The sequence below is a fragment of the Oncorhynchus kisutch genome, linkage group LG6, assembly GCF_002021735.2.
Source record: "Oncorhynchus kisutch isolate 150728-3 linkage group LG6, Okis_V2, whole genome shotgun sequence".
In the NCBI taxonomy this organism is placed as follows: Eukaryota; Metazoa; Chordata; class Actinopteri; order Salmoniformes; family Salmonidae; genus Oncorhynchus; species Oncorhynchus kisutch.
In genome coordinates, this window is record NC_034179.2 from 26,300,000 (window position 1) to 26,327,111 (window position 27,112).

Sequence of the window (27,112 nt, forward strand, 5' to 3'; positions counted from 1 at the left end):
CATTATTTGAATATATTACTTTTGTATCTCGACCGTTACTTCCGTTACTTCTGGAGGTAGTGCACGACCCCTGCCTGATAGTGGCCCCCTTGAAGGAGGTAGTGCACGACCCCTGCCTGATAGTGGCCCCCTTGAAGGAGGTAGTGCACGACCCCTGCCTGATAGTGGCCCCCTTGAAGGAGGTAGTGCACGACCCCTGCCTGATAGTGGCCCCCTTGAAGGAGGTAGTGCACGACCCCTGCCCGATAGTGGCCCCCTTGAAGGAGGTAGTGCACGACCCCTGCCTGACAGTTGCCCCCTTGAAGAAGGTAGTGCACGACCCCTGCCTGACAGTGGCCCCCTTGAAGGAGGTAGTGCACGACCCCTGCCTGACAGTGGCCACCTTGAAGGAGGTAGTGTACGACCCCTGCCTGACAGTGGCCCCCTTGAAGCAGGGCAGTGTAACACTATTGCAGTATAAATGGTATTCCAGAGCAAAGTTTTCATCTAAAATGTCAGTAACAGCCTGTGTAATGAAGCACTGAAAACTATGGACGCCCATCCCCCCCCGCATCCAAAACATGTCATGTGGATCATACAAATATAGATGTTTTTCATTTGTAAAGGTGGCGCTCTGGTGCCCAGAGTTTTTCCTGATCTGGTAGTAGGCTAACCTAACCAACTCTGGACCCTAGCTGTAGAGTATGATATAGTAATAAATCAGCTGTAAAAAAATGTTTTTATATGGGCTATAAAATGGGCTATGATGTGGGCTATGATAAGGGCTATGATGTGGGCTATGATAAGGGCTATGATGTGGGCTATGATAAGGGCTATGATGGGATCAAATTATCACGTCATATCAAATAAAATAAACTCCTGGCCCTAGGGAGGAAGAAAACATTAAAACCCTACACAGACAGAGACAACAACTGCGATTGGCCAAAACCTAAGAAAAAAATGAAAAGGTCTGAGCTGGCTGTATGCAGGTTGCATGGTGTAGGCCTTAAAGATTCTTATACAGTATGCCATCACTATTGTGTTTATCGATTCATTCCAGTCAATGGTTTTGTATTAAAAAGGCCTAGGTAGACTAGCCATTCAAAGTGTAAATATAACCAAAAGGTATGAAAAAAAGGTATAAAAGCACAGGCCCATGGGAAACCTGTCTCCTGGTATCTGTAGGGGTGGGGTAGAAAGCCATGGCACCCACCCAGCCTGAGATATTATGACACTGATGTTACAGTGCAGGTCTCTGATCAGTAGACTGGCTCAGTGGAGAGATGGGAGATGACGGGATGGGGAGGCTGGTAAAAGAGCAGGTGCAGTGTGTTTCCCCTCCCCCGCTGATCAGAGAGAGGAGGAAGAGGAGGGCACTGCGACCGTGAGCGACGAAGCGTCAGGCAGACAGAGCGATGGTGGAGAGTTAACTTTTCACTCCCAGCTAATCCCCCCCCCTGTAAAATGATCCTCTCCTCCTGCCTCTACCACCACCACACACAGTGTATTCCTCTTCCAGGCAGCCCTCACCCAGCCGCCCGACTGTCTCTCATATTGTCAATGACCTTGATGTAGAACATGGAAGGTGAAAGCACATTTGCTCGGTCCTTGTAGCTTTCAGGGATTTGCAGTAATCTCGGTTGCTTGGGAGGTTAAAAATTGACTTTGGTCAATGGAGTGGAACTCATTTTGTTTGAAGCGCCCGCTGTAAGCCAGAGAGGGAAGAGGGGGGATATAGAGGATGTTGCATATGGCTGCATGTAGGCCACTGGCACTCATTTGATTAATATCTATGTTGTTTCTGGATCTACTGTATGAGTGGTTTTATGGTGTCGTTAGTATTGAGTCATAGATTGTTTTGAAATATGTTTTTTTGTTGTCAGTATTTGATTATGTGTACTGGCTTAGTGCTGGTGGCTTTGTGGTTCAGGATGGTATTTGACCTCTATTGTGACTGTGAAGCTTTTCACCTCCACTGTGATAGCTTTAGCAGGATCAGACATGCAATTAAGGGTTTGATGGAATAGGCACGCTACTGCTTTAGTTACAGTACAATGTGTCTGCTAGTGGACTCTCCCTCTCTCTCTTGCTCGCGTAGAACCAAACACACACATTTGGCTCTCTGACACCTATATCAACTGTATTGGTTCAGAGATTTTCTGGCTCTTTCACACACATCTACAATCTCACTGTGGTGTGTGAGGAGCAGTTTTGTGGCTGAGGGTATTTTTTTTGCTGTGCGTTTCCTGGCCTTGTCACCACATCCTGCTGTTGTCATATATGTCAGCCGTGTCAGCTCTGTCCGGTGGTAGATAAGAGGAATGGGGACGCAATGTGCTACCGGACCGTCCACCCCCCTCCGTATCTCCACCCCACGTCCCACCTCTCCTTCCCTCCACCACATCCATCCACACAGCCTGTCACTCAGAACCCCAGAGCACTGACATTTTAAGTCTTAAATCAGGAGGAAGCATGTGTCACTATAAACTTGCTCCAACCCAGTAGGGAGTAGATGAAACCTTCAGTAAAGGCAGGAGCTGGACCGGAGAGACAGAGGACCAATCGTGACATGGGGTCAGGGGTGACAGTTTGTTCCCACCCTGGTTGCCATGGCACCACCTCCTCCAACCTGATCCCCCATCATCAAAAGTGATGAGAGAGGAAATAACACCCGCCTCATCCTCCTTTCTTTCTCTGTTTTATTCAAGCACGCCGAAGCATCGTGATGTCATTATGGAAATAAGCCATCTGGAAGAAGTGTTTGGGAATGCAAAGGTGGCACAAGTTATTGTGTTCTCCTGCGTAGATGTCTTTTCCATTTCAAAGATGAAGATTCTTCTGACTTTCATTTCAGCGAGGGCTGTTGTTTGAAGCCCTGGGCGTGTATTGATGTAGGCATATACACACACACACAATCATAAAGATGCAGCATGTCAAGGTCGTAGTGACGTAGGGGATTCTGTGGAAATAAACCTGCGGTCTTCACTCCTTCTTCTGGCAAACGTAGGCATGCATACAGGCGCATGCACAGAAACACACACACACACACAGAGTACCTCGGTCACACGCCACATACACACACGGTCATATCAGATATCTATCAAACATCAAACATAGCCATGCATAATGTATGTACAATTAAATGCACACACACACACACACATTCACAAACAAATGCCTCCACACACCATGACCCCAGGCTAGTGTTCTCATTAAAAGGACTTCATACCCTGAAATGTGATGTGGATAGAGATGGTGGTTGAGGGTGTTAAATGCAGATCCATACTAATGGTACTGATGAAACACCTCACCATCGCCACCTACTCAGCCGTCCGTTCCACACAGCTATTTACTACATCTGGATCCCTTAGTAAATGTGTTTGTGCATACCTTGTGAAAGGAGACAAGGGGAGGAAAGGAAAGGAGAAAAGAAAAAAGATGTGGAGAGGAATATAGAGGAGGTGATAGGAGTGCTGGAGTGACTGTACTCTGTCCCAGGCGAGTGCTCCCAGGGGCCACCGAGAGGGAGGGAGTGGAGTCTAGAGAGTGGATGGTCTGTATGTAAGCAGATGGGCCGCCTGACGCCACACTGACTCACAGATTGTCTCTAATTGAAAAGGCTGCTTATTAATCCAATGGGTGTGTGGAAGCAGGGGCCCTCTACGAGTCACAGGTCTTAAAATAGGGCCTGACGAGGGCGATCATCTGCACACTCACACAGCACTTCTCTTTGGCCCATGGCTCTGTCATCACTAACTTCTGCAGGTCTGACGTCAGTCGGCAGCGCTGTGTCAAAGCCTATGTAGCTTTGTGTAGCCATGCAGGCCGGTCCTAGATCAGCTTTACTGCTCACTATCATTATATGTAGACCCAGAGCAGGCCTTGCAGGCTGGTCCCAGGTCAGCTCTACAGATTTACCTGTATCTCTCCTCTCTCTGTTGGCTGTCCTAGCAGAGCTCTGCAGGCTATGTGTCTATACAGAGGCACACAGGATCTAATGGATAAGGAATCTCCAGCCCAGTGTGTAGCCCAGTGTGTAGGTGGGATGGGAGTAGGGCTGTTGTGCCCTTCTCCCTGAGTGTGCAGTGCAATATGAAGCGTCTCTCACTCACATGGCTCTCAGTCACGTGATCGGGTCTTTCTCACAGGCTACAAGTCAGACACATTGGGGACACAACTGCGCGTGTCCTTATCCAATTCCAAGGTGCATATTGAAGATATTGGAAGAACTGTCCACATTTACTTTTCATCAGCCAACAAGATGAGTAGGTCTAACAAACAGCAAAAGCACTAGCCTATGTCAATCTACTATCACCCATAGTACAAAAGTTTGCCTATTCTATTCTGTGCTAGAAATAAATATTTCAAACATAGTCTGGAACAGTTGTGGGATACGATTGATCCCAAATGAAAACAACCAGTAACACTACAGACGCAGCAGATCAGAACGTTTAGCTTTAAATGTTGATGTACTATTAGGCTGTTTCTTCACATTATAAGAGCAGCAGTGCAGACATGTTAGTAAGCTGTTCCATTACAGGAAAACACCATTATCAGAAGTGACCGCAAATGCCATTATCCATGTCATGCTTTTATTATAAAAGTGAATTTTTATGGAGAATATTATCTTCCCCGAAGTTGAAACTCATTCGCTGCTTATGTATGCCAGTTAGGCTCTACACCCCTTGTAAAGCAGATTAATGTGCTTCATTTTAAGAAGTTATTTGTCCACTTTAGTTGTGATACAAACCTTATTAAAACATATAGGCCTATGCTACATGAGGACTATGATTTGAACAAGTCGCAAAAAAAGACATTGTTTCTTATGCCAGGCATCATTCACAAGTGATAATATATCATTCACAAGTGATAGGCTGACATTGTCACCCATCAGACTATTCTTGATTTAATCTTGTCTTTACATATACAGTTGAAGTTGGAAGTTTACATACACTTAGGTTGGAGTCATTAAAACTTGTTTTTCAACCACTCCACAAATCTCTTCTTAATAAACTACAGTTTTGGTAAGTCGGTTAGGACATCTACTTTGTGCATGACACAAGTCATTTTTCCAACAATTGTTTACAGACAGATTATTTCACTTATAATTCACTGTATCACAATTCTAGTGGTTCAGAAGTTTACATACACTAAGTTGACTGTGCCTTTAAACAGCTTGAAAAATTCCAGAAAATGATGTCATTGCTTTAGAAGCTTTAATAGGCTAACTGACATCATTTGAGTCAATTGGAGGTGTACCTGTGGATGTATTTCAAGGCCTACCTTCAAACTCAGTGCCTCTTTGCTTGACATCATGGGAAAATCAAAAGAAATCAGCCAAGACCCCAGAAAAATAATTGTAGACCTCCACAAGTCTGGTTCATCCTTGGGAGCAATTTCCAAATGCCTGAAGGTACCACTTTCATCTGTACAAACAATAGTACGCAAGTAGTACGCAACACTCCTTCCGTGGCTTCCAACTGCTCTTAAACGCTAGTAAAACCAAATGCATGCTTTTCAACCGTTCACTACGCCCGACTAGCATCACCACCCTGGATGTTTCCGACCTAGAATATGTAGACATCTGTAAGTACCTAGGTGTCTGGCTAGACTGCAAACTATCCTTCCAGACTCATATCAAACATTTCCAATCCAAAATCAAATCTAGAGTCGGCTTTCTATTTCGCAACAAAGCCTCCTTCACTCACGCCGCAAAGCTTACCCTAGTAAAACTGACTATCCTACCGATCCTCGACTTCGGCTATGTCATCTCCAAAATAGCTTCCAATACTCTACTCAGCAAACTGGATGCAGTTTATCACAGTGCCATCCGTTTTGTTACTAAAGCACCTTATACCACCCACCACTGCGACCTGTATGCTCTAGTCGGCTGGCCCTCACTACATGTTCGTCGCCAGACCCACTGGCTCCAGGTCATCTACAAGTCTATGCTAGGTAAAGCTCCGCCTTATCTCAGTTCACTGGTCACGATGGCAACACCCACCCGTAGCACGCGCTCCAGCAGGTGTATCTCACTGATCGTCCCTAAAGCCAAAACCTAATTTGGCCGCCTTTCCTTCCAGTTCTCTGCTGCCTGCGACTGGAACAAATTATCTCCCTCACCAACTTTAAACATCTGCTATCTGAGCAGCTAACTGATCGCTGCAGCTGTACATAGTCCATCGGTATATAGCCCACCCAATTTACCTACCTCATCCCCATACCGTTTTTAAAATTTTATTTACTTTTCTGCCCTTTTGCACACCAGTATCTCTACCTGCACATGTTCATCTGATCATTTATCACTCCAGTGTTAATCTGCTAAATTGTAATTATTCACTCCTATGGCCTATTTATTGCCTACCTCCTCATGCCTTTTGCACACAATGTAAATAGATTATTTTTTTCTACTATATTATTGACTTGTTTATTGTTTATTGTTTACTCCATGTGTAACTCTGTGTTGTTGTCTGTTCCCATTGCTATGCTTTATCTTGGCCAGGTCGCAGTTGCAAATGAGAACTTGTTCTCAACTAGCCTACCTGGTTAAATAAAGGTGAAATAATAAATAAACACCATGGGACCACGCAGCCGTCATACCGCTCAGGGAGGAGACTTGTTCTGTCTCCTAGAGATGAACGTACTTTGGTGCTAAAAGTGCAAATCAATTCCTGAACAACAGCAAAGGACCTTGTGATGATGCTGGAGGAAACACGTACAAACGCATCTATATCCACAGTAAAAACGAGTCCTATATCGACATAACCTGAAAGGCCGCTCAGCAAGGAAGAAGCCACTGTTCCAAAACCGCCATAAAAAAAGCCAGACTACGGTTTGCAACTGCACATGGGGACAAAGATCGTACTTTTTGGAGAAATGTCCTCTGGTCTGATGAAACAAAAATAGAACTGTTTGGAGGTAAAAGGGGGAGGCTTGCAAGCCGAAGAACACCATACCAACCGTGAAGCACAGGGGTGGCAGCATCATGTTGTGGGGGTGCTTTGCTGCAGGAGGGACTGATGCACTGCACAAAATAGATGGCATCATGGGGAAAGAAAAATGATGTGGATATATTGAAGCAGCATCTCAAGATATCAGTTTTGGTAAAGGAAGGTAAAAAGTTTGGTCGCAAATGGGTCATCCAAATGGACAATGACCCCAAGCATATTTCCAAAGTTGTGACAAAATGGTTTAAGGACAACACAGTCAAGGTATTGGGCCCTCTCAAAACCCTGACCTCAATCCTATAGAAAAATTGTGGGCAGAACTGAAAAAGCGTGTGCGAGCACAGAGGCCTACAAACCTGACTCAGTTACACCAGCTCTGTCAGTAGGAATGGGACAAAATTCACCCAACTTATTGTGGGAAGCTTGTGGAAGGCTACCCGAAATGTTTGGCCCAAGTTAACCAATTTAAAGGCAATGCTACCAAATACTAATTGAGTGTATGTAAACTTCTGACCCACTGGGAATGTGATGAAAGAAATTAAAGCTGAAATAAATCATTCCCTCTACTATTATTCTGACATTTCACATTCTTTAAATGAAGTGGTGATGCTAACTGACCTTATACAGGGAATTCTAACTAGGATTAAATGTCAGGAATGGTGAAAAACTGAGTTTAAATGTATTTGGCTAAGGTGTATGTAAACTTCCAACTTCAACTATACTAAATTATATTTGTGTGAAATTTGTTTTGATTTAGAATGGACCATTATCATGCATCATGCACGAAACCGGGGCAGGGGAAAAAATACATGTCATTATACACTTAAATAGCGAATGGAGGACTCTTTTCCTGTGTTTCATTTTCCTGCCAGGTAGGTAGGCTATACTCCTGTTGTAAAGATAAGCAATGTGCCTAATATTAGGAAAGTGGAGAAATAAGTATAGTAAGTCTAGCCTATAGAAAGCTGATGGGATCCTCCTCTTTTTAGTAGAAGCCATCACTCTGTTTTCTCTTGCAATTGCATAGCCTGTAGAAATTTTGCACAACACAAGCTCATGAGCTCTCAAGAAGTGTTTGATTAGATTTTTGATTGCATTTGCATTGTTGTCAGAGTGATTAGAGGGACAATAGAGTGCTGACTACCTGTCAGTTGGTAGGCTACTGATGACCATCAGCAGCATCAGAGTTTGGAGAAGCCTAATTACCGTGACTAAATGGTCATGTGGAATTTGACTGCCTTCATGACTCGTAACTGCCGGTGTGGCGGTAATATGGTAATAAGGACAATTCAGAGTATGCTATTCTGTTCTTCTGAAATAGACTACATTTTCTTCATATCATGTTTCTTTAGACCTGTCTAAAATAAATAATGCATTTATTGTGACGGTGTAGGCTATATTACATGGATTTATTAGACTTAAAATGTAGATGTTCCAAAGGTCAACATCAGTGGCTTGTAGTGGAAGGAGATGCTAAATGTATTTATGTTAATTAACGGTCAATTACCATGAAACCGACAGTTATTTGCTTGACAATCACCGTCTGATAAAATTTCGTGACCGCCACAGCACTAGTTGGGAGGAGGAGTGGGCAGCAATGAGGAAGGGAACCGCGGTGTGCCAGTGTCTCTGTACCTGGCTAATTCTCAGTGACAGGCAGGCCGTGTGGTAGGCCCTGGCATGAGCCAGTGAGAGAGGCTACGTTCATCAGCTCCCAGGTCTTAATCCTCAGTGTGAGCTGCAGACAGATCAGCGATGCCGTCAGACAGCAGCGGCACACTGTGAAGCCTGATGTCCCAGCGCCTGAGAGGCAGACAGAGGAGACAGTGTTGCTGTTATCCCAGTGTCCTCTTTTGAGCCACTGGACTGGAACAGAACCTGCTCTGCCTTTGGCTCCAGACCTACAGGAGAGGAGAGGAGGAGAGCAAGATTTTGATGTTATGAGACTGAGTAGTCTTCTCTTTTTTTCTTCTCATTGACTATCACAGCGTTCCAAACTCAGCAAGTGCCCTCCTCCAGCCTTCACTCCTTTCTTCTTTTCTCTCTACTCCTCCCTCCTGTAGACAGCACGAATGGTTCTCCAGTGCGCTCAAGCCCCACTCCTCCCCTCCCAGTGCATGGCTCAGCAGCAGCACTCATTAACACAACACACTGCCCTCCTCCAGCCCCACTCCTCCCCTCCCAGTGCATGGCTCAGCAGCAGCACTCATTAACACAACACACTGCCCTCCTCCAGCCTTCACTCCTCTCTTCTTTTCTCTCTACTCCTCCCTCCTGTAGACAGCACTAATGGTTCTCCAGTGCGCTCCAGCCCCACTCCTCCCCTCCCAGTGCATGGCTCAGCAGCAGCACTCATTAACACAACACACTGCCCTCCTCCAGCCCCACTCCTCCCCTCCCAGTGCATGGCTCAGCAGCAGCACTCATTAACACAACACACTGCCCTCCTACAGCACCACTCCTCCCCTCCCAGTGCATGGCTCAGCAGCAGCACTCATTAACACAACACACTGCCCTCCTCCAGCCCCACTCCTCCCCTCCCAGTGCATGGCTCAGCAGCAGCCCTCATTAACACAACACACTGCCCTCCTCCAGCCCCACTCCTCCCCTCCCAGTGCATGGCTCAGCAGCAGCACTCATTAACACAACACACTGCCCTCCTCCAGCCCCACTCCTCCCCTCCCAGTGCATGGCTCAGCAGCAGCACTCATTAACACAACACACTGCCCTCCTCCAGCCCCACTCCTCCCCTCCCAGTGCATGGCTCAGCAGCAGCACTCATTAACACAACACACTGCCCTCCTCCAGCCCCACTCCTCCCCTCCCAGTGCATGGCTCAGCAGCAGCACTCATTAACACAACACACTGCCCTCCCCTCACTGGACCTTCATTTTGACTCATACTCTGTTTATGACTTCTGCAATCAGTGGCAGGTCGTACAGCAGAACTGCTGTGTAACTCACTGAGTGCTCAGAGCCTGACTGTGCCAAGTACAACCAATGTTGTACTCTCACATTATTAAGAGAACTGTTTCGCCTTGTATTGAATGGCAGTAAAGATGTAATTGTGTATCATAAAACATGGTTTAGGCCGTGGTGAGTGTGTAGTATGCCTGCTATACAGTAGCGCACATACACACTGCTTCTGTCCCATAGATATAGCCACCCATCAGCTAGGGGATTCATCTGAGCGTACCTCAGTCCTTTCCCCTCATCCAAATGTCTTATTTCTCCATGTACTGAGAGGACCATTAAAATAACAAATGAACTGTTTACTTCAGCATTTTGACTTCCAGCGAAGATGTGGCTAGGAGCAGCAGCTAACTAAAGACGCTGTGTAGCTCCAACTGTATTCTAACTAATTATTCAAAGCCTACTTACACATTTTGTAAACTAATTGTCCCAAGATATCGGTTACATGGAAAAACAACTTAGAAGCGGTACCTTTTGAAGAAAAACATGAAAATGTTGTCTCTACCTGCAGCTAACAAGGAACATGGTGGAGAAGAACAGCCTGATGACCCAGTTCTAAATGAGATTCGCAAAATGAACAATAATCTCGAAGAGAAAATTGCAAAAGTGGGCGAAGATGTGGCTGAAATAAAACATACAGTGGACTCACTTGAAAACAAGTGGACACTCTCAACAACAAAGAGAGAGGATATCAATATTGGAGGACAAGAACCCCCACCTAAATGACACTGTTGAAAAAATTGAAACAATTTTTTTTTTACTAGGCAAGTCAGTTAAGAACAAATTCTTATTTTCAATGACAGCTTAGGAACAGTGGGTTAACTGTCTGTTCAGGGGCAGAATGACAGCCTAGGAACAGTGGGTTAACTGCCTGTTCAGGGGCAGAATGACAGCCTAGGAACAGTGGGTTAACTGCCTGTTCAGGGGCAGAATGACAGCCTAGGAACAGTGGGTTAACTGCCTGTTCAGGGCCAGAATGACAGCCTAGGAACAGTGGGTTAACTGTCTGTTCAGGGGCAGAATGACAGCCTAGGAACAGTGGGTTAACTGCCTGTTCAGGGGCAGAATGACATGATGTTTACCTTGTCAGCTCATGGGATTTGAACTTGCAACCTTTCGGTTACAAGTCCACTAGGCTACCCTGCCATCCCAACTATGACTTCGATACCAGGAAAATGACAGTCGGGGAATCCCACTTCGGATCAGAGGGGTTCCCGAAATCCACATAAATACGGAGGATTGTGTGAAAGATATTTTACCCAACCTATTTGATAACAACCTGGAGAAAGCCAAAAATGTTAATGTTGGCGAATGAACACCAGGCTCTTACAGGACAAGATGTTTTGTGAATTCCTTAAAACACACATTGCGGTATTCTTTGAAGCAAACAACAATAGTGCGAAACAGGTAAATGTCTCGGAAGCTTTTAAAGCTTACATACGCAGAGAATGATACAACGATCAGCTACTAGAAAATTGATCAACTTGAAGCAGAGCTCAAAACGCTGGATAGGGAATATTGGTCCAATCCTAACAACATTTCTCTGGTAAATCTGCTGAAAACCAAATACGAGCTGAATACTTTATTCAGTAAAAAAAACGTAATATCCCTGTACAGGCTGAAGCAGAGATGGTAGGGATCAGGTGAAAAGGTAGAAAAACTGTTGGCCAGTCAATTGGAATGTAGAGAAACAGATCAACAAGTAGGTGGAATCGGAAATAAGACAGGTAAATAAAGGAATAAACAATATATTTTGAGACTTCTATCAGGAACTTTCTACTTCAGACAGTCTTTAGATATGCAGAAAGCAGAAGCATTCTTTCAGATTCTGAACCTTCCTGAACTAACAGAGGAAGACAGGAATTGGCTCGACCTCCCTATTACTTTGGAGGAATTAACCGAAACTATAAGACTGGACCTAGTAAATGAATTTTCAGAGATATCGGGCTATAAAGTAAACTGGACCAAATCTGAAGTAATGTACATTACATTGTCTGAGAAATGACTTCCTCAGCTGGAGGTTTCAATGGGTCCCTAAAAACTTGAGGTACCTGGGGATAGCTTTAAGTCCTGGGCAGAGAACATGATTTCTGAAAACCTTGACCCACTGTTGAACAAAATTCAACTCCAGTATAAGAGCTGGGATAAGCTACAAACCTCATTATGGGGTAGGATACAGGTTATAAAGATGGTCTTAGCTCCTAAACTGAATTACATCGTCAGCATGTTACCACCGTCCATATCTGTCTATACTTTTAAATCCATAGACAAAATGATTACTGAGTTTGTTTGGGCCTGTAAAAAGGCCAGGATGAAACTAGTGAGATTACAGGCAAAGACTGAGAAGGGAGGATTAAAGCTCCCTAACATGCAATTATATCAAGAAGCCTTTGTAGCTGCCCAAATAGGCTCTCTCTTTTTTGAGAACTCGATATAGGCCAGTTTGGGTGGACATGGAAGAAAACATAATGCTCCATTCGGGGGCAACAGATTATTTGAGTCAACAAAAGGTGGGACTGCAGAATCCAAAAATGTCCCATACTAAAAATATATGGAGGCAGATTCATAAGAGAGCGAGATCTTCACCATTCTTGACAAGCTCTGCTTCGTTATGGAACAGCCCTAAATAGAAAACAGGGAGACACATGGTTTTCTGGAAAGGTTGGTCTAGAAAGGGGATAAAACATTGGTTGTCTATATCAAGAAAACACTTTTACCTCTTTTGAAGAACTAAGGTCCATGTATCATTTACAGAAACAAGACTTTTGGACATATCTCCAGCTGAGAGATTGTATGTTTAAGGTAGGACATAACAACAACAAATTCCCAGTACATAAGTGTTAAGATAGAGATCCTTTGTAAATTACCATATACCGCAGGGCTTATATATAGCCACTTATAGGTGGATTTAATGGAACTTATAGGGGCCTATAGGCCGTATGGGAAAAAGACTTGGAGGTAACATTTGGAGAGGAGGAATGTAATGTAATAGTAGAGATGCTCCTCCCTATGAGAGATGCCCGGTCCAAGCTTATTCAATTTAAAGTGTAGTAGAGATGCTCCTCCCTATGAGAGATGCCCGGTCCAAGCTTATTCAATTTAAAGTGTAGTAGAGATGCCCGGTCCAAGCTTATTCAATTTAAAGTGTTCAATAGGATTCATTGGACTCCTCTGAGGTTAATCAGAATGGGTTTGATAGAATCCTGTCTATGCTGGAGATGTCAGTCAAGTACATGTAACCGATGTGAAATGGCTAGCTAGTTAGCTCTGGTGTTTTTTTTATTTTATTTAACTAGGCAAGTCAGTTAAGAACAAATTCTTATTTTCAATGACGGCCTGGGAACAGTGGGTTAACTGCCTGTTCAGGGGCAGAACGACAGATTTGTACCTTGTCAGCTCGGGGGTTTGAACTCACAACCTTCCGGTTACTAGTCCAACGCTCTAACCACTAGGCTACGCTGCCGCGCTAATAGCGTTTCAATCGGTGACATCACTCGCTCTGAGACCTTGAAGTAGTTGTTCCCCTTGCTCTGCAAGGGCCGCGGCTTTTGTGGAGCGATGGGTAACGATGCTTTGTGGGTGTCAGTTGTCTATGTGTGCAGAGGGTCCCTGGGTCGAGCCCGGGTAGGGGACGGACTAGAGTTAAACTGTTACATTGGTGCCGTGACCCTGGTTGCTGCGGAAAAGGAGGAGGACAAAAGGGGGGTGAGTGTAACCGATGTGAAATAGCTAGCTAGTTAGCGGTGGTGGGCGCTAATAGCGTTTCAATAGGTGACGTCACTTGCTCTGAGACCTTGAAGTAGTTGTTCCCCTTGCTAAATGTGGAGCGATGGGTAACGATGCTTCGTGGATGTCAGTTGTGTGCAGAGGGTCCCTGGTTTGAGCCCGGCGAGGGGACGGACTAAAGTCAAACTGTTACATTTAGGTGATAGGATCCATATGTTCTCTGACTGTCCAAGCTCGCATACCTTTTGCAGAAGGTAATGGAAAAGACTACGATATTCTGGGTACCACAATGCCTGCAAATCCTGCTTGGCTATTACTGAATATCACTAACGATATTGATAGACTGAAAAATGAAAAGTTGATTTCCTTTTCTTTCTTTCTTTATTGTGTGTGCAGTGTGTTCGGAGGGGTTCACGCCCCTTCACTTTTCCGCATCTTGTTGCGTTGTGGCCTTATTCTAGAATGGATTAGGTAGTTTTTTTCTCGCCGGTCTGCACGCGGTGCCCCATGGTGGCGGGACGGGGGCAGGTTTGGGGAGCTGTTTTCTCGTTGTCATTGTGGGGTGTTGTGTGTGGATTGATGAGGAAGATTTTTTCTTTGGTCCGTTTAGGAGTGGGGCTGTGGCGGGGTGTGGAGGGTGGGGGGTCGGGGGGCCTGGGTGCTTTCCAAATGCGCTGTGTATTCATATCTGTGAAGTTATTGTTTAATGCCAAATGTAATTAAATTGCTTTGTTATTATATCGTGAAAGGAAAAAATTTAAACAATAATAAAAATTATACTCATTTGGTCTTTAATTTTGACGTTTTTACCGAGGAGATCTTAGTCGCGCAATTTTATATTTAAGTAAGATGTTTGCCGCAGTATTTCTCAATAAAATAAATAGCTTTTATTTATTTTTTTAAAGACTGTTTACTTTGTTGTTATTGGGAAGGGGCCTTGGTGGCCTAGTCTAATTAATATCAAGGCCCCGGCCCCAGAGGAACAACACTGGCATCTGGTTAGGAGGACGGTGTCCCGTCCCACACACACAGGTTCTCTCAGGTTCTCTCTCCTGACCCTGGACCAGAGGCCAACATACAATAATACTGATGAGGGGAAGGAATAACCATGTCCATGCCAGGTGTATGGTATTACATGTATATGAGTGAACCTGAAAACTACTGAGGTTGGACATCTCCATACTCCTGATTCTCTCTCAGCTCTGCAGCAGATTGCCTCGGGACTCCATGAGCTGTCTGTGTTGAGCGCTATGTAGTTTGTTAGACAGAATGTTCTGGCTGCTCCAGTGCACTCAGACACCGTCGGCACAATCGGTCGGAAAGTCTTTCAACGTTTAATGGTATGTGTGAACATCTCTCTCAGGAGCCAAGTAAGTCACCCTCATAAACTATGGGAGCCAAAAAGACGCGATGACAAAGTAATATAGCCTGTGGTCGTATATCATTCCCTCACTATACAGTAGCTGTATGAAACGCAGCACGTAGCTCATGTAGTGCTGCTGGGTAGATGTGTGTGTGTGTTTACAGAGGTGTGAATGTGGTAATTAGTCGTAAATCGTGTCTCTCTAACCTTTGGTGGACCGACGTTTGTAATGGTCGCAGTGTTCCAGTGTTGTGGTTGATTCTGTCACAATATATTGCTTCATTATAGTTCATGAGGAAACTATCGGCTTTCCTCTTCAGCTACAGTAACTAGCTAGCTGCTCCCTCTGTCTTCTGCTCCATAGAGGAGAGGAGAGGGGAGGGGAGGGGAGGGGAGGAGAGGAGAGGAGAGGAGAGGAGAGGAGAGGAGAGGAGAGGAGAGGAGAGGAGAGGAGAGGAGAGGAGAGGAGAGGAGAGGAGAGGAGAGGAGAGGAGAGGAGAGGAGAGGAGAGGAGAGGAGAGGAGAGGAGAGGAGAGGAGAGGAGAGGAGAGGAGAGGAGAGGAGAGGAGAGGAGAGGAGAGGAGAGGAGAGGAGAGGAGAGGAGAGGAGAGGAGGATATTGGGTTTGGGATTTTTCCAAATCTCTGCTTCCTCCCCACATCATTATTTTCAATGGTGTATGAAACATGCAATTACCATCGTAAAGCCTGGCTTTTTTTGGACTCTGGGCTTTCTCCGTATTTCTATAAATGACTTTCCCTGTCCCCAAATCAAAACCCATGAAGTCGTAATAACAAAGGATCAGTGTACCAAATGGTTTCATTCCGAACGGAACCATTTGCCGTCCATGGACACAAAAAGAGACACTGTTCAAACTTGCAGGCGGACACAAAGGTGCTCGCAAACACACACACACACACACACACACACACACACACACACACACACACACACACATAACCACAACTACACTAACCGACATGAATAGACAACCCAGTCTTTTTAAAGCACAGATACAGTACTTCAGTGCATGCTCGCAGACAAAAATTCTCACAGATTGTAAGTTTACATTTTTATTGTATGAAAGAGAACTCAGTGTGTGGGTGTTTTCATTGATTCAGAGGCATTAAGAATGAATTCACTCAAAGGAGAGGTGAGAAGCTAGTGTGTGAGTGGCAGCTCATATAAAAGCCACCTGGTTCTCTCCAGCTCATCTGTGATTTGAGCCTTTGATACGGCTGGCGAAGAGCCTTTTCCAAACAACAGAGAAGAGACTTGGTGCTGAAGGACGACAACAATGGGCCACTTGTCAGCCTGGAGATAAAAAGATGACATCCGTTTTTTTTCCCTCTTGTTTCTCATTTTATATTTTGCTATTTCTTTTTTCAAAGGTTCCTGTAACAGGGAATGTAGAGGGGAGTGATTTTTTCTCTCTCGATTTCCCCAGTGTCTCCCCCCACCCCTCCTCCTCTTCTTAGTGAGGCCACAGTGAGGCTGCCTCTCAGAGATTCTTGTCTTTCCCTGTGGGCCAGGAAGGACTGTTTACCGATGGATTCCCTCTGTAAGAGACTCCCCCTCTGTACAGAGAACTTTTATGTACCTCCTCTCTCAGACAGACAAACCAGAAGAGTGAATAATATGGCTATGTAAAACTACAGCAGTGCTTTGATAAAAAAACACTCTCCAGCTCGATACATTTTTATGTATCTACAACATTTACATGTGATACATGTGAACACTATGCAGATGTTGACCTTAGGATGTTTAAAGGGGCAACTACATTGTTTAAAAGAGAATTAAGAAAACTGAGATAATTAAAACAACAAAAACTAAATCACAACCAGTTCAGAAATATTGTCCTTTCTCCAAAGTTTGTTGAGTGCATGCATTGAAACCATCAGAAAACACAAAACTAAAACTAAAATTAGGATACTGAAAACAATGACTGAAAACATTTTATATTTTGGCATCTTAACAGGTAGAAACAGCAGCTAATGGGTGGTTTGGATTTGTAAAAACAGGGTCATTGGTTACAAAGTTGCCTTGTTGTTACTGTGCTTCTCACTGCAACTGGCATTCTATATATGTTTTAGCAAGGAAACAATGTTTCTGCCTTGTATAAACACTGTCTAAACAAAGGATGTATCTAGCATAAACTAGGACTGAGGCCTATTAAATATACATTTAAATGTGAGGCCAACTGTTCCTAGAGCTACAGTATACACACTTTTTCTCCAGCTCAAGCCACAAGACTTAATCACATTTCTCTGCCCTGTGGATTGTTCTAAAAGCGTTGGATATTCCAAGGTGTACGATGCCTTCAGGCTATGCTCAAACCCTACTCCTCAACCGAGCACTCTGGTCTCTGGGCCACCCCACCCCTGCGGGGGTCAGCTCCCGCTCAGCCCAGTCAAAACTCTTCTCTGTCCTGTCATCCCAATGGTGGAACGTGTTTCCCCCTGAAGCTAGGACAGCAGAGTCCCTGCCCATCTTACAAATACGTCTGAAACCCTACCTCTTCAAAGAGTATCTTAAGTAAGACATCTCAGTCGTATTGTCCCACCAAGCATCTTAAGAGGAATACACTAACTACTACATAAGAGCTTCTGCCAAATTACTACAATGTACAATGTTGTTTAGTGCAAAGCAGAGCAGGGGAATAGTGTTGCATTGTCATTGTTAGGTGAGCTGAGCTGCAACAGAACAAAACAGAGGACACTCACATCAGCCAAGCTGTTGTCATAGCGCTCAGGACACGGCTGTGACCTTACTGCGGGGCGCTCGCTGCTGCAGTCCATCGTCATAGTGAAAGCATCGTAGTGATGTGCCACATTGGATTCTGGGAAAAGGGGGTCGGACACTGAGATAAAGCCAGTGTGGGACATGGAACAGGAGAGTGGTGCAAAAGGTTGTCAAGTTTCACGGAACAATAAGAAACGAGCAGAGCTAATGAGATGGATTAGGTATAGATGAGCGTAAGGGATGACAGAATGGAGTGTAAAAACAGTGATAGTTTGAATGAGAGAGAAAGGGAGATGGATGTATGACAGAGAGGTGAGCATAGTGGCGTCACACGGCTACAGGGGGCCAGGATGGCTATGTATAGAGTAGAGACTGATACACTGTGGAGAGAGCTGGGAGGAGATACACCGTAGCTGTTACTGTGAATGACCTCTCTCAAAGGAAGGTAAGAGAAACTCACCTTTTGTTTCTCTTCATCTCCTTTTTTTACTGGATATCAATGGCAGCTTTGTGGTTATGAATAGATGACTTAGCCCATGTTGTTTTGAATTAGTTGAAGACAAAAATGATGACAAAGTCTGAGTGCTCAAAGAGAGGAAGTGTATACTGCAGGGCTGCTGTGAGTCTAATCAGTGCCTCTGTCTGACTCTTCTGTTGAAGTGGAGCGAATGCCTGTGCTCTCAGCCGAGGCAGAGAGGATAGAGGACAGTGCTGAGGACAGGTCCCCAGAGGCCGTCTCGGGCCCCCAGTCCATAAACAGATGTGTCCTTGTCCCCAGTCCCCACTGAGAGAGCGCAGCCACTCAAGTGGCAAAGCAGGTCCAAACAATAGTGACAAATGTAAAGCTAAATATTGGCTTTATCTTCTCAGTAATAAAAGGCCCATGAAATTGATTTAATGCTGCAGCGCCTCTCTTGGGCAGCTTCTTACCGCCTGAACACAAAACAAAGAGCCACAGCGATCTATTAATTAACCCACCTAATCCTGAAAAGTTAATCTCTCTCCACAACTTTGCCTGCCACTAACTTTGAAGCCACAGGGTCAAATGGCAGGGAGGGGAAGATACAGTACTTAGGAAAACAGAGCGAGAAAGAGAAAAGAGTGTTGACTCCAGCAGGGCTCTTCTGCATGGCAACAACGGGGCTGGCGTTTGTGGAGAGGCAGGGATGTGTAACCGTCATTAAGCATAACATCCGAGCTGAGTTGTGTTTTTCTGAAGAGATTAAAGAGAGGGTTAGAATATCAAAAGTGTTGTTTGAATCAGGGCCGTCTTAGACTTGAGGGAAATGGGGACTGATTGTGAAAAGCTTTCCGTCTATCTGCTTCTCAGTGTTAGAGGCATCACTACAGACCCTGGTTAGATTTCAGGCTGTATCACAACCGGCCGTGATTGGGTGTCCCACAGGGCGGCGCACTAAGGTTTAAAAACTGTAAGGTTTAAAAAAGTTTTCCAGAAAACCTGGTTGGAGGATTCTGCATTTCCTGCTTATTTCCTTCTGTTTCTGTGAATCTTCCAACTGGGATTTCTGGAAATTGAAAACCTGGGAATTTTGGGGAAGTTACCAGAATTTTGCAACCCTACCCATCACACACTCACGTCTGAGCTGTGAGCTATTTTTCCTGTAACGGCAGGTCTTTGCTTCTCGCCCACCTTACGGTCCCAGCACGACGGCACCTCACACTAACGTTCTCGCTCATGCTCACATTGTGTCTGCAGAGGTGTGAGTTACATAATTGAAAACCAATGTGTTTTTCTCCTCTGCGGTTCCTCTGACCTGCCCTCTTGCCTCCTCCCACCTCCCCCTTGCCTCACCCTCATCAGTCTTTTTGTGAGCCCCTCTGGGCAGAACTGCAGGGGTACGCTGGCCCAGAAAATAGGTCACACCTTGGTGGTCTTCTCACCTCGACAGTATCAGAAAAACACTCTTGACTTCCTCCGGAGAGGACTCAACACTTCCCCTGTGTGTCTGTCCGGCTGCTTCCCCTGGAACATACACACACAGTACACAAACACAGAATACAACACATAGAGAACACAGAACATATCACACACAACCCAACACAGAACACACACACATAACACAGAACATATCACATACAACCCAACACAGAACACACACACATAACACAGAACACACACACAACCCAACACAGAACACACACACAACCCAACACAGAACACACACACATAACACAGAACATATCACATACAACCCAACAGAGAACACACACACATAACACAGAACACACACACAACCCAACACAGAACACACACACAACCCAACACAGAACACACACACATAACACAGAACATATCACACACACACAACCCAACACAGAACACACACACATAACACAGAACATATCACACACAACCCAACACAGAACACACACACATAACACAGAACACACACACAACCCAACACAGAACACACACACATAACACAGAACATATCACACACAACCCAACACAGAACACACACACACACAACACACACACATAACACAGAACATATCACACACAACCCAACACAGATCACACACACATAACACAGAACATATCACACACAACCCAACACAGAACACACACACAACCCAACACAGAACACACACACACATAACACAGAACATATCACACACAACCCAACACAGAACATATCACACACACACAACCCAACACAGAACACACACACACATAACACAGAACATATCACACACAACCCAACACAGAACATATCACACACACACAACCCAACACAGAACACACACATAACACAGAACATATCACACACAACCCAACACAGAACATATCACACACACACAACCCAACACAGAACACACACATAACACAGAACATATCACACACAACCCAACACAGAACATATCACACACACACAACCCAACACAGAACATATCACACACACACAACCCAACACAGAACACACACACACATAACACAGAACATATCACACACAACCCAACACAGATCACACACACATAACACAGAACATATCACACACAACCCAACACAGAACACACACACATAACACAGAACACTTTCTGTTATGAAAAGATCAAGACCACATCTCTCTGGCTGATGAGCTGGCAGGGTAATTAGGAGATTGAATGTTCTCGTTAACAGTACGTTCCTGTCAGGATCATGTGGGCTGTTTGATTATGCAAAAGCATATTAGGGCCAGAGTGAAGAGTCAGGCTAGTCGTCAGGCCTAATGACATGCCATTCCTCTGTGTGAGATGGGGAGGGGAGGGGAGGGGCAGCCATCTCTGCTCTCAGGCCCTGGGAAGGGACGAGTCTCTGTCAGCCAGAGATGGGTGTGTTCATTAGAGAGAGAGACTGTGCTGTAATTACATCAATGCTCTAAAAGAGGCATAGACACACTGACTCCACTTGTTGCTTTAATTGCACACTGTAATGATGCTGGTATTAGTTAAATTGTTAGAGCACTGCACCGGTATACTGAGTAAATCAGTGGAAGTCCTAATCGGTGTATTTGAACACCATTTTAACATATTAACAGATTGACTCGGAAAGTCACAGTAAAACAACAAATGCAAATGTTCTTGCAATGAGTATTGATTGGATATAAACATGACAGTGAGAAGAATAGTTTCCAACACACACCCTGTGGGGGAAACCCTATAAGTTCAAAGAACCCCTTTTAGTGGGTCCTCGAAAAAAACTTTTTGAAGAACTTTCTGGGTTGATTCTTTAACTACCCCCCTTTGTGTAAATGTGATATATATATATTTATTTTTTATATATAGATATATATTTTTTTATAAATTAGCAAAAGAAATGAAAAACATTTTTTGCTTTGTTATTATTGGGTTTTGTTTGTAGATTGATGAGGGAAAAAAGAATATAATCCATTTTAGAATAAGGCTGCAACGTAACAAAATGTGGAAAAAGTCAAGGGGTCTGAATACAGACCCCAAAAATGAGCAGTTCAGTCGTCTGTATGCAATACAGCTAGCGTTCAGCATATTCTTCTGGCCTACATATTCTTACCTCGTTGTTGATTCAAATCCATCGAATTGTGTCTATTTTCTGTTTTTAGAAAGATTGGCATAAATATGTAAAGATAGATGGTATCATCATAAAACAATATCAATGTAGATCATACAAGGGATAAACAAGACCTTAAATTGAGGAGATCTTTACATGTTTCAGTTAAGTGCCTGCACCTGCTGTCCTTTAAAATCCAAGTGTTTCAGTTGGGCAGTTAGGTTTCGCAATAACCCCCACCAACTAAGGAGGTTCCTCAATGAACCCCACCTCCTATGGGGTTCTTGGATGAACCTTTTGGGGTCCATTTTCAGTGTCAAGAACACTAAGATTCTTTGAAGAACTTTGCAGATCTTAGAAGAACCGTTGTTGAACCCCTCATTTTTAGAGTGTAGCAACTGGTATCTTCTGGGGCCAGAAGAAAATACAGGGGACACATTACAGAACCACATCTCCCAGAGAGCCATGCTGTAAAGCTCTAAAGAAGCTGGTCTGTCCCCAGAGTAAAGCCGTTGACATCCCCTCCACGACACCCAGCTGAGATAGTCTCCCCACGCTAAATGGAAATATGGCACAGAGAGCCTCCACCAAGTGGAGCTCACTGGCTGCTGCTAACTCAGTTAAGAGGCATGCACAACTGGGCCTGATCGAAACGATAGTGAGCGTTTTAAGGCGCCCTAATTATTTAATTTGAGTAAATGATTGTGCCCCCTCCCCCCTGTCAGTTTATCGACAGTGTGACCAGCCCAGCCCCCGGCCCAGCACAGCGTGTGTGTGTGCTGATAATTAGGCGAGTGAAGGCTCAGCATGGAAGAGAGGACCTCCCGCCTACCCTAACCTCTCACAAGATACAGTGTGTGTGAGTGAGTGATTGCATATGTGTGTGTGCACATACATGCGTGTCTATCTATGTGTATGTGCTTATGCACGCATCTTCACAAGTGTACCTCGCTCTCCTTCTCTCTCTCTCTCTGTATAATCGTTTCGATAGAACACTAGAACACTGTGATGATCTCCTGCTGAGCAGCCTCTGGGTTGAACTAGCTTAGTCTGGGATGACAGTGAGTGACATGTTTCCTCTGTGTGCCCGCAGGTTTCCCGGCGACGGCGTACGGACCGGTGGCGGCAGCGGCGGTGGCAGCAGCGCGTGGCTCAGGTAGGGGGGCCCGAGGAAAAGGCGGCTACATGGCGTACCCGCAGAACACAGGGCCAGGTAAACTCTGCTCTGTCCATGTTCTGTGTGGCTGCTGCTCCCTCCAGCTTCTCCCGCTCCTCTGCTTCTCCTTAGCACACCCATGGAGACATACTTTATGTAGTCCACACACATTGGAGCCCTCAACACTTCTTCTCCAATCCTAACATGGTCTAAGAATGACTGGCCAAAATATTTGGGTGTTTAGGACATAAAGTAGCTCAATCAATTTCGACCAAATTAGAAATGAGTGGCTGAATTAAACTTTTGTGTAGTTCTTCATTGGCGGTGTGATGCGATATGTCTGCCTTAGCCCTCAGTGACTAACACGGCTCCTCCAACCATAAAACTCACTGTACACACACATAGCACTGATTGATTAGCTAACAATGTACACACACACACTTCTCCCTGTTTCTCACTCGTCATTGATTCACCAGTCAGCTACATTAACAGATCTGGCTCTGTCCTTCTCAATAACACTAAAGCAATCAATAGCACTGAATAACAACCTTGGTGTTTGAAATTGACAGGCAGCATCCAAGCTCTAGGGAAGACTGTTTTTCTTGATCGGACTCAGGTCATCTGTCTCTGAGTTCTACAGTGCCTCCCGTTGGTGGAGCCTCTGCTATATGTGCTCGTGGTCCTGCAGTATGATCATGTGAATGTAAACCTCAAAGTCCTGATGAAAACTGTTTGGAAATATATCCTGACCCGTCAATACACTCAGGCGCATTCACCCACACACACACACACCCATTCTCTTCAGCGCAGGGAACACAGGAAGCCAATCAGATGTTATTTCTCTCCAATCAGGCCTCTTCAAAACAAGCAATCTGCCAGAGAATGAGGAGGTTTGAGATGCATGGGGCCCATCATGTACTGCTGTCAGATTGTAACACAACTCTGGGTTGTCTGATAGGGGATGTATGAGGAGGAGGTGAGGACAGAGGTGTAGTGAGGTAATGACAGGGGATGTATGAGGAGGAGGTGAGGACAGAAGTGTAGTGAGGTAATGATAAGGGATGTATGAGGAGGAGGTGAGGACGGAGGTGTAGTGAGGTAATGACAGGGGATGTATGAGGAGGAGGTGAGGACAGAGGTGTAGTGAGGTAATGACAGGGGATGTATGAGGAGGAGGTGAGGACAGAGGTGTAGTGAGGTAATGACAGGGTATGTATGAGGAGGAGGTGAGGACAGAGGTATAGTGAGGTAATGACAGGGGATGTATGAGGAGGAGGTGAGGACAGAGGTGTAGTGAGGTAATGACAGGGGATGTATGAGGGGGAGGTGAGGACAGAGGTGTAGTGAGGTAATGACAGGGGATGTATGAGGAGGAGGTGAGGACAGAGGTGTAGTGAGGTAATGACAGGGGATGTATGAGGAGGAGGTGAGGACAGAGGTGTAGTGAGGTAATGACAGGGGATGTATGAGGAGGAGGTGAGGACAGAGGTGTAGTGAGGTAATGACAGGGGATGTATGAGGAGGAGGTGAGGACAGAGGTGTAGTGAGGTAATGACAGGGGATGTATGAGGAGGAGGTGAGGACAGAGGTGTAGTGAGGTAATGACAGGGGATGTATGAGGAGGAGGTGAGGACAGAGGTGTAGTGAGGTAATGACAGGGGATGTATGAGGAGGAGGTGAGGACAGAGGTGTAGTGAGGTAATGACAGGGGATGTATGAGGAGGAGGTGAGGACAGAGGTGTAGTGAGGTAATGACAGGGGATGTATGAGGAGGAGGTGAGGACAGAGGTGTAGTGAGGTAATGACAGGGGATGTATGAGGAGGAGGTGAGGACAGAGGTGTAGTGAGGTAATGACAGGGTATGTATGAGGAGGAGGTGAGGACAGAGGTATAGTGAGGTAATGACAGGGGATGTATGAGGAGGAGGTGAGGACAGAGGTGTAGTGAGGTAATGACAGGGGATGTATGAGGGGGAGGTGAGGACAGAGGTGTAGTGAGGTAATGACAGGGGATGTATGAGGAGGAGGTGAGGACAGAGGTGTAGTGAGGTAATGATAGGGGATGTGTGAGGACAGAGGTGTAGTGAGGTAATGACAGGGGATGTATGAGGAGGAGGTGAGGACAGAGGTGTAGTGAGGTAATGACAGGGGATGTATGAGGAGGAGGTGAGGACAGAAGTGTAGTGAGGTAATGATAGGGGATGTATGAGGAGGAGGTGAGGACAGAGGTGTAGTGAGGTAATGACGGGATGTATGATGGGGAGGTGAGGACAGAGGTGTAGTGAGGTAATGACAGGGGATGTATGAGGAGGAGGTGAGGACAGAGGTGTAATGAGGTAATGACAGGGGATGTATGAGGAGGAGGTGAGAACAGAGGTGTAGTGAGGTAATGACAGGGGATGTATGAGGGGGAGGTGAGGACAGAGGTGTAGTGAGGTAATGGCAGGGGATGTATGAGGAGGAGGTGAAGACAGAGGTCTAGTGAGGTAATGACGGGGGATGTATGAGGAGGAGGTGAGGACAGAGGTGTAGTGAGGTAATGACGGGGGATGTATGAGGAGGAGGTGAGGACAGAGGTATAGTGAGGTAATGACAGGGGATGTATGAGGAGGAGGTGAAGACAGAGGTGTAGTGAGGTAATGACAGGGGATGTATGAGGAGGAGGTGAGGACAGAGGTGTAGTGAGGTAAATGTTGACCTCACAGGTCTGCTGCAGACTAGGTAATGAGCCATAGGGGACTGTCTCAGCTCTGAGGTTCCAGACACCTGCAGCCCCGTAGTTTACTGCACACATTTTACATTTACATTTGAGTCATTTAGCAGATGCTCTTATCCAGAGTGACTCACAGGAGCAACTAGGGGTAAGGGCCTTACTCAAGGGCACATTGACAGATTTTTCACCTCGTCAGCTTGGGGATTTGAACCAGCGATCTTTAGGTTACTGGCCCAACGCTCTTAACCACTATGTTTCCTGTCACACGCACACACACGCACACACACACACACGCACACGCATACACACACACACACACGCATACACACATGCACACACACACACACACACACACACATGCATACACACATGCACACACACACACACACACACACACACACACACACACACACACACACACACACACACACGCATACACACACGCACACACACACGCACACACACACACACACACACACGCATACACACATGCACACACACACGCACACACGCACGCACGCACGCACGCACACACATACACACACATTCACACACACACACACACACACACACACACACACACACACACACACACACACACACACACACACACACACACACACACACACACACACATGGTAGATAAACAGGGTTGGTTGCTAAGGAAGACGCAGCATGTTTAAACATGACCTTCGTCTCAGCTAATCTCCCGCCCGTCTCCTCTCCGAGCTGCAGCGCCGTGCTGTGCCTGGGTGGACAGGTGCATCTCATTACCGCCCCGCCGCGCTCCTATTTACCCATACGCTTAACATCCCACCGAGCGAGCCTTATACCCCTGCCTCTGTCTTCTCTTCGCCACGTGGCTGGCTGCTCACTGGCGTCCCTGCCTGCTCCGCAGAGAGCCAAGGGTAAGTGAAAGACAGTCCCCTATCCCCAAAACGGGGCTGTGTCACCCTTTTCTCCTCTCTGGCTCTGACAGCCCACGGCTTAATGACAGCGGACAGATGGACACCGCGCTCACATGGCCTCCCTCTCCGTGACAGGGCAGTGCTGCTGCTGATGACGGACGGGGTTTTTAACTCCTCCGTGAGGCCCTTTTATTTACTCTCTGACTAACGTAATCCCAAGGACTGGCCTCGCTATCACGCCGTAACAATGTAGCCCTGAATGACAAGAGTGTAGTCAGAATGTTACTCCATGCCTCCCTTCCCAGTGTTTGTCCTTCTGTGCGAATGTAATAGATGAGGAGCCTCTATTACGGAGGTCATCTGAGAACATATTAGAGGATGGACGTAGCGAATAGGGATGGCTGTTTGACAGTCACTGATGAATGTCCTGGAGAAGTTATTGCTTTGTTGGTTTATTACTGGGATATAATCCATAGAGTTGATCAGTGAGGAGACAAAAGCAGTTGTTATTGATGGATCCTCTGTGGCCCTGTCATTCCTATGGACAGAGTGCTCGATCAGGAAATCTAGGGTCTGGTGCA

General features: G+C 45.6%; 1 protein-coding gene across 24 annotated transcripts in view; it reads left to right on the plus strand.

Moving 5' to 3' along the window:
- The window catches only part of LOC109892571 (RNA-binding protein Musashi homolog 2), a 381,702-nt gene that overhangs the window by 319,061 nt on the left and 35,529 nt on the right, over positions 1-27,112 (plus strand). For 13 of the 24 annotated variants that reach the window (XR_004210228.1, XR_004210227.1, XR_004210229.1 and 10 more), the window contains exon 11: positions 22,849-22,968. Coding sequence is in view for 17 of the 24 variants with exons in the window: in XM_031826490.1 (XP_031682350.1) it covers positions 22,849-22,968 (120 nt within the window). In the remaining 7 variants the exon portion in view is untranslated. The remainder of the gene's footprint in view (positions 1-22,848; positions 22,969-27,112) is intronic. The other 11 variants (XR_004210230.1, XR_004210231.1, XR_004210232.1 and 8 more) reach the window with 1 other exon arrangement.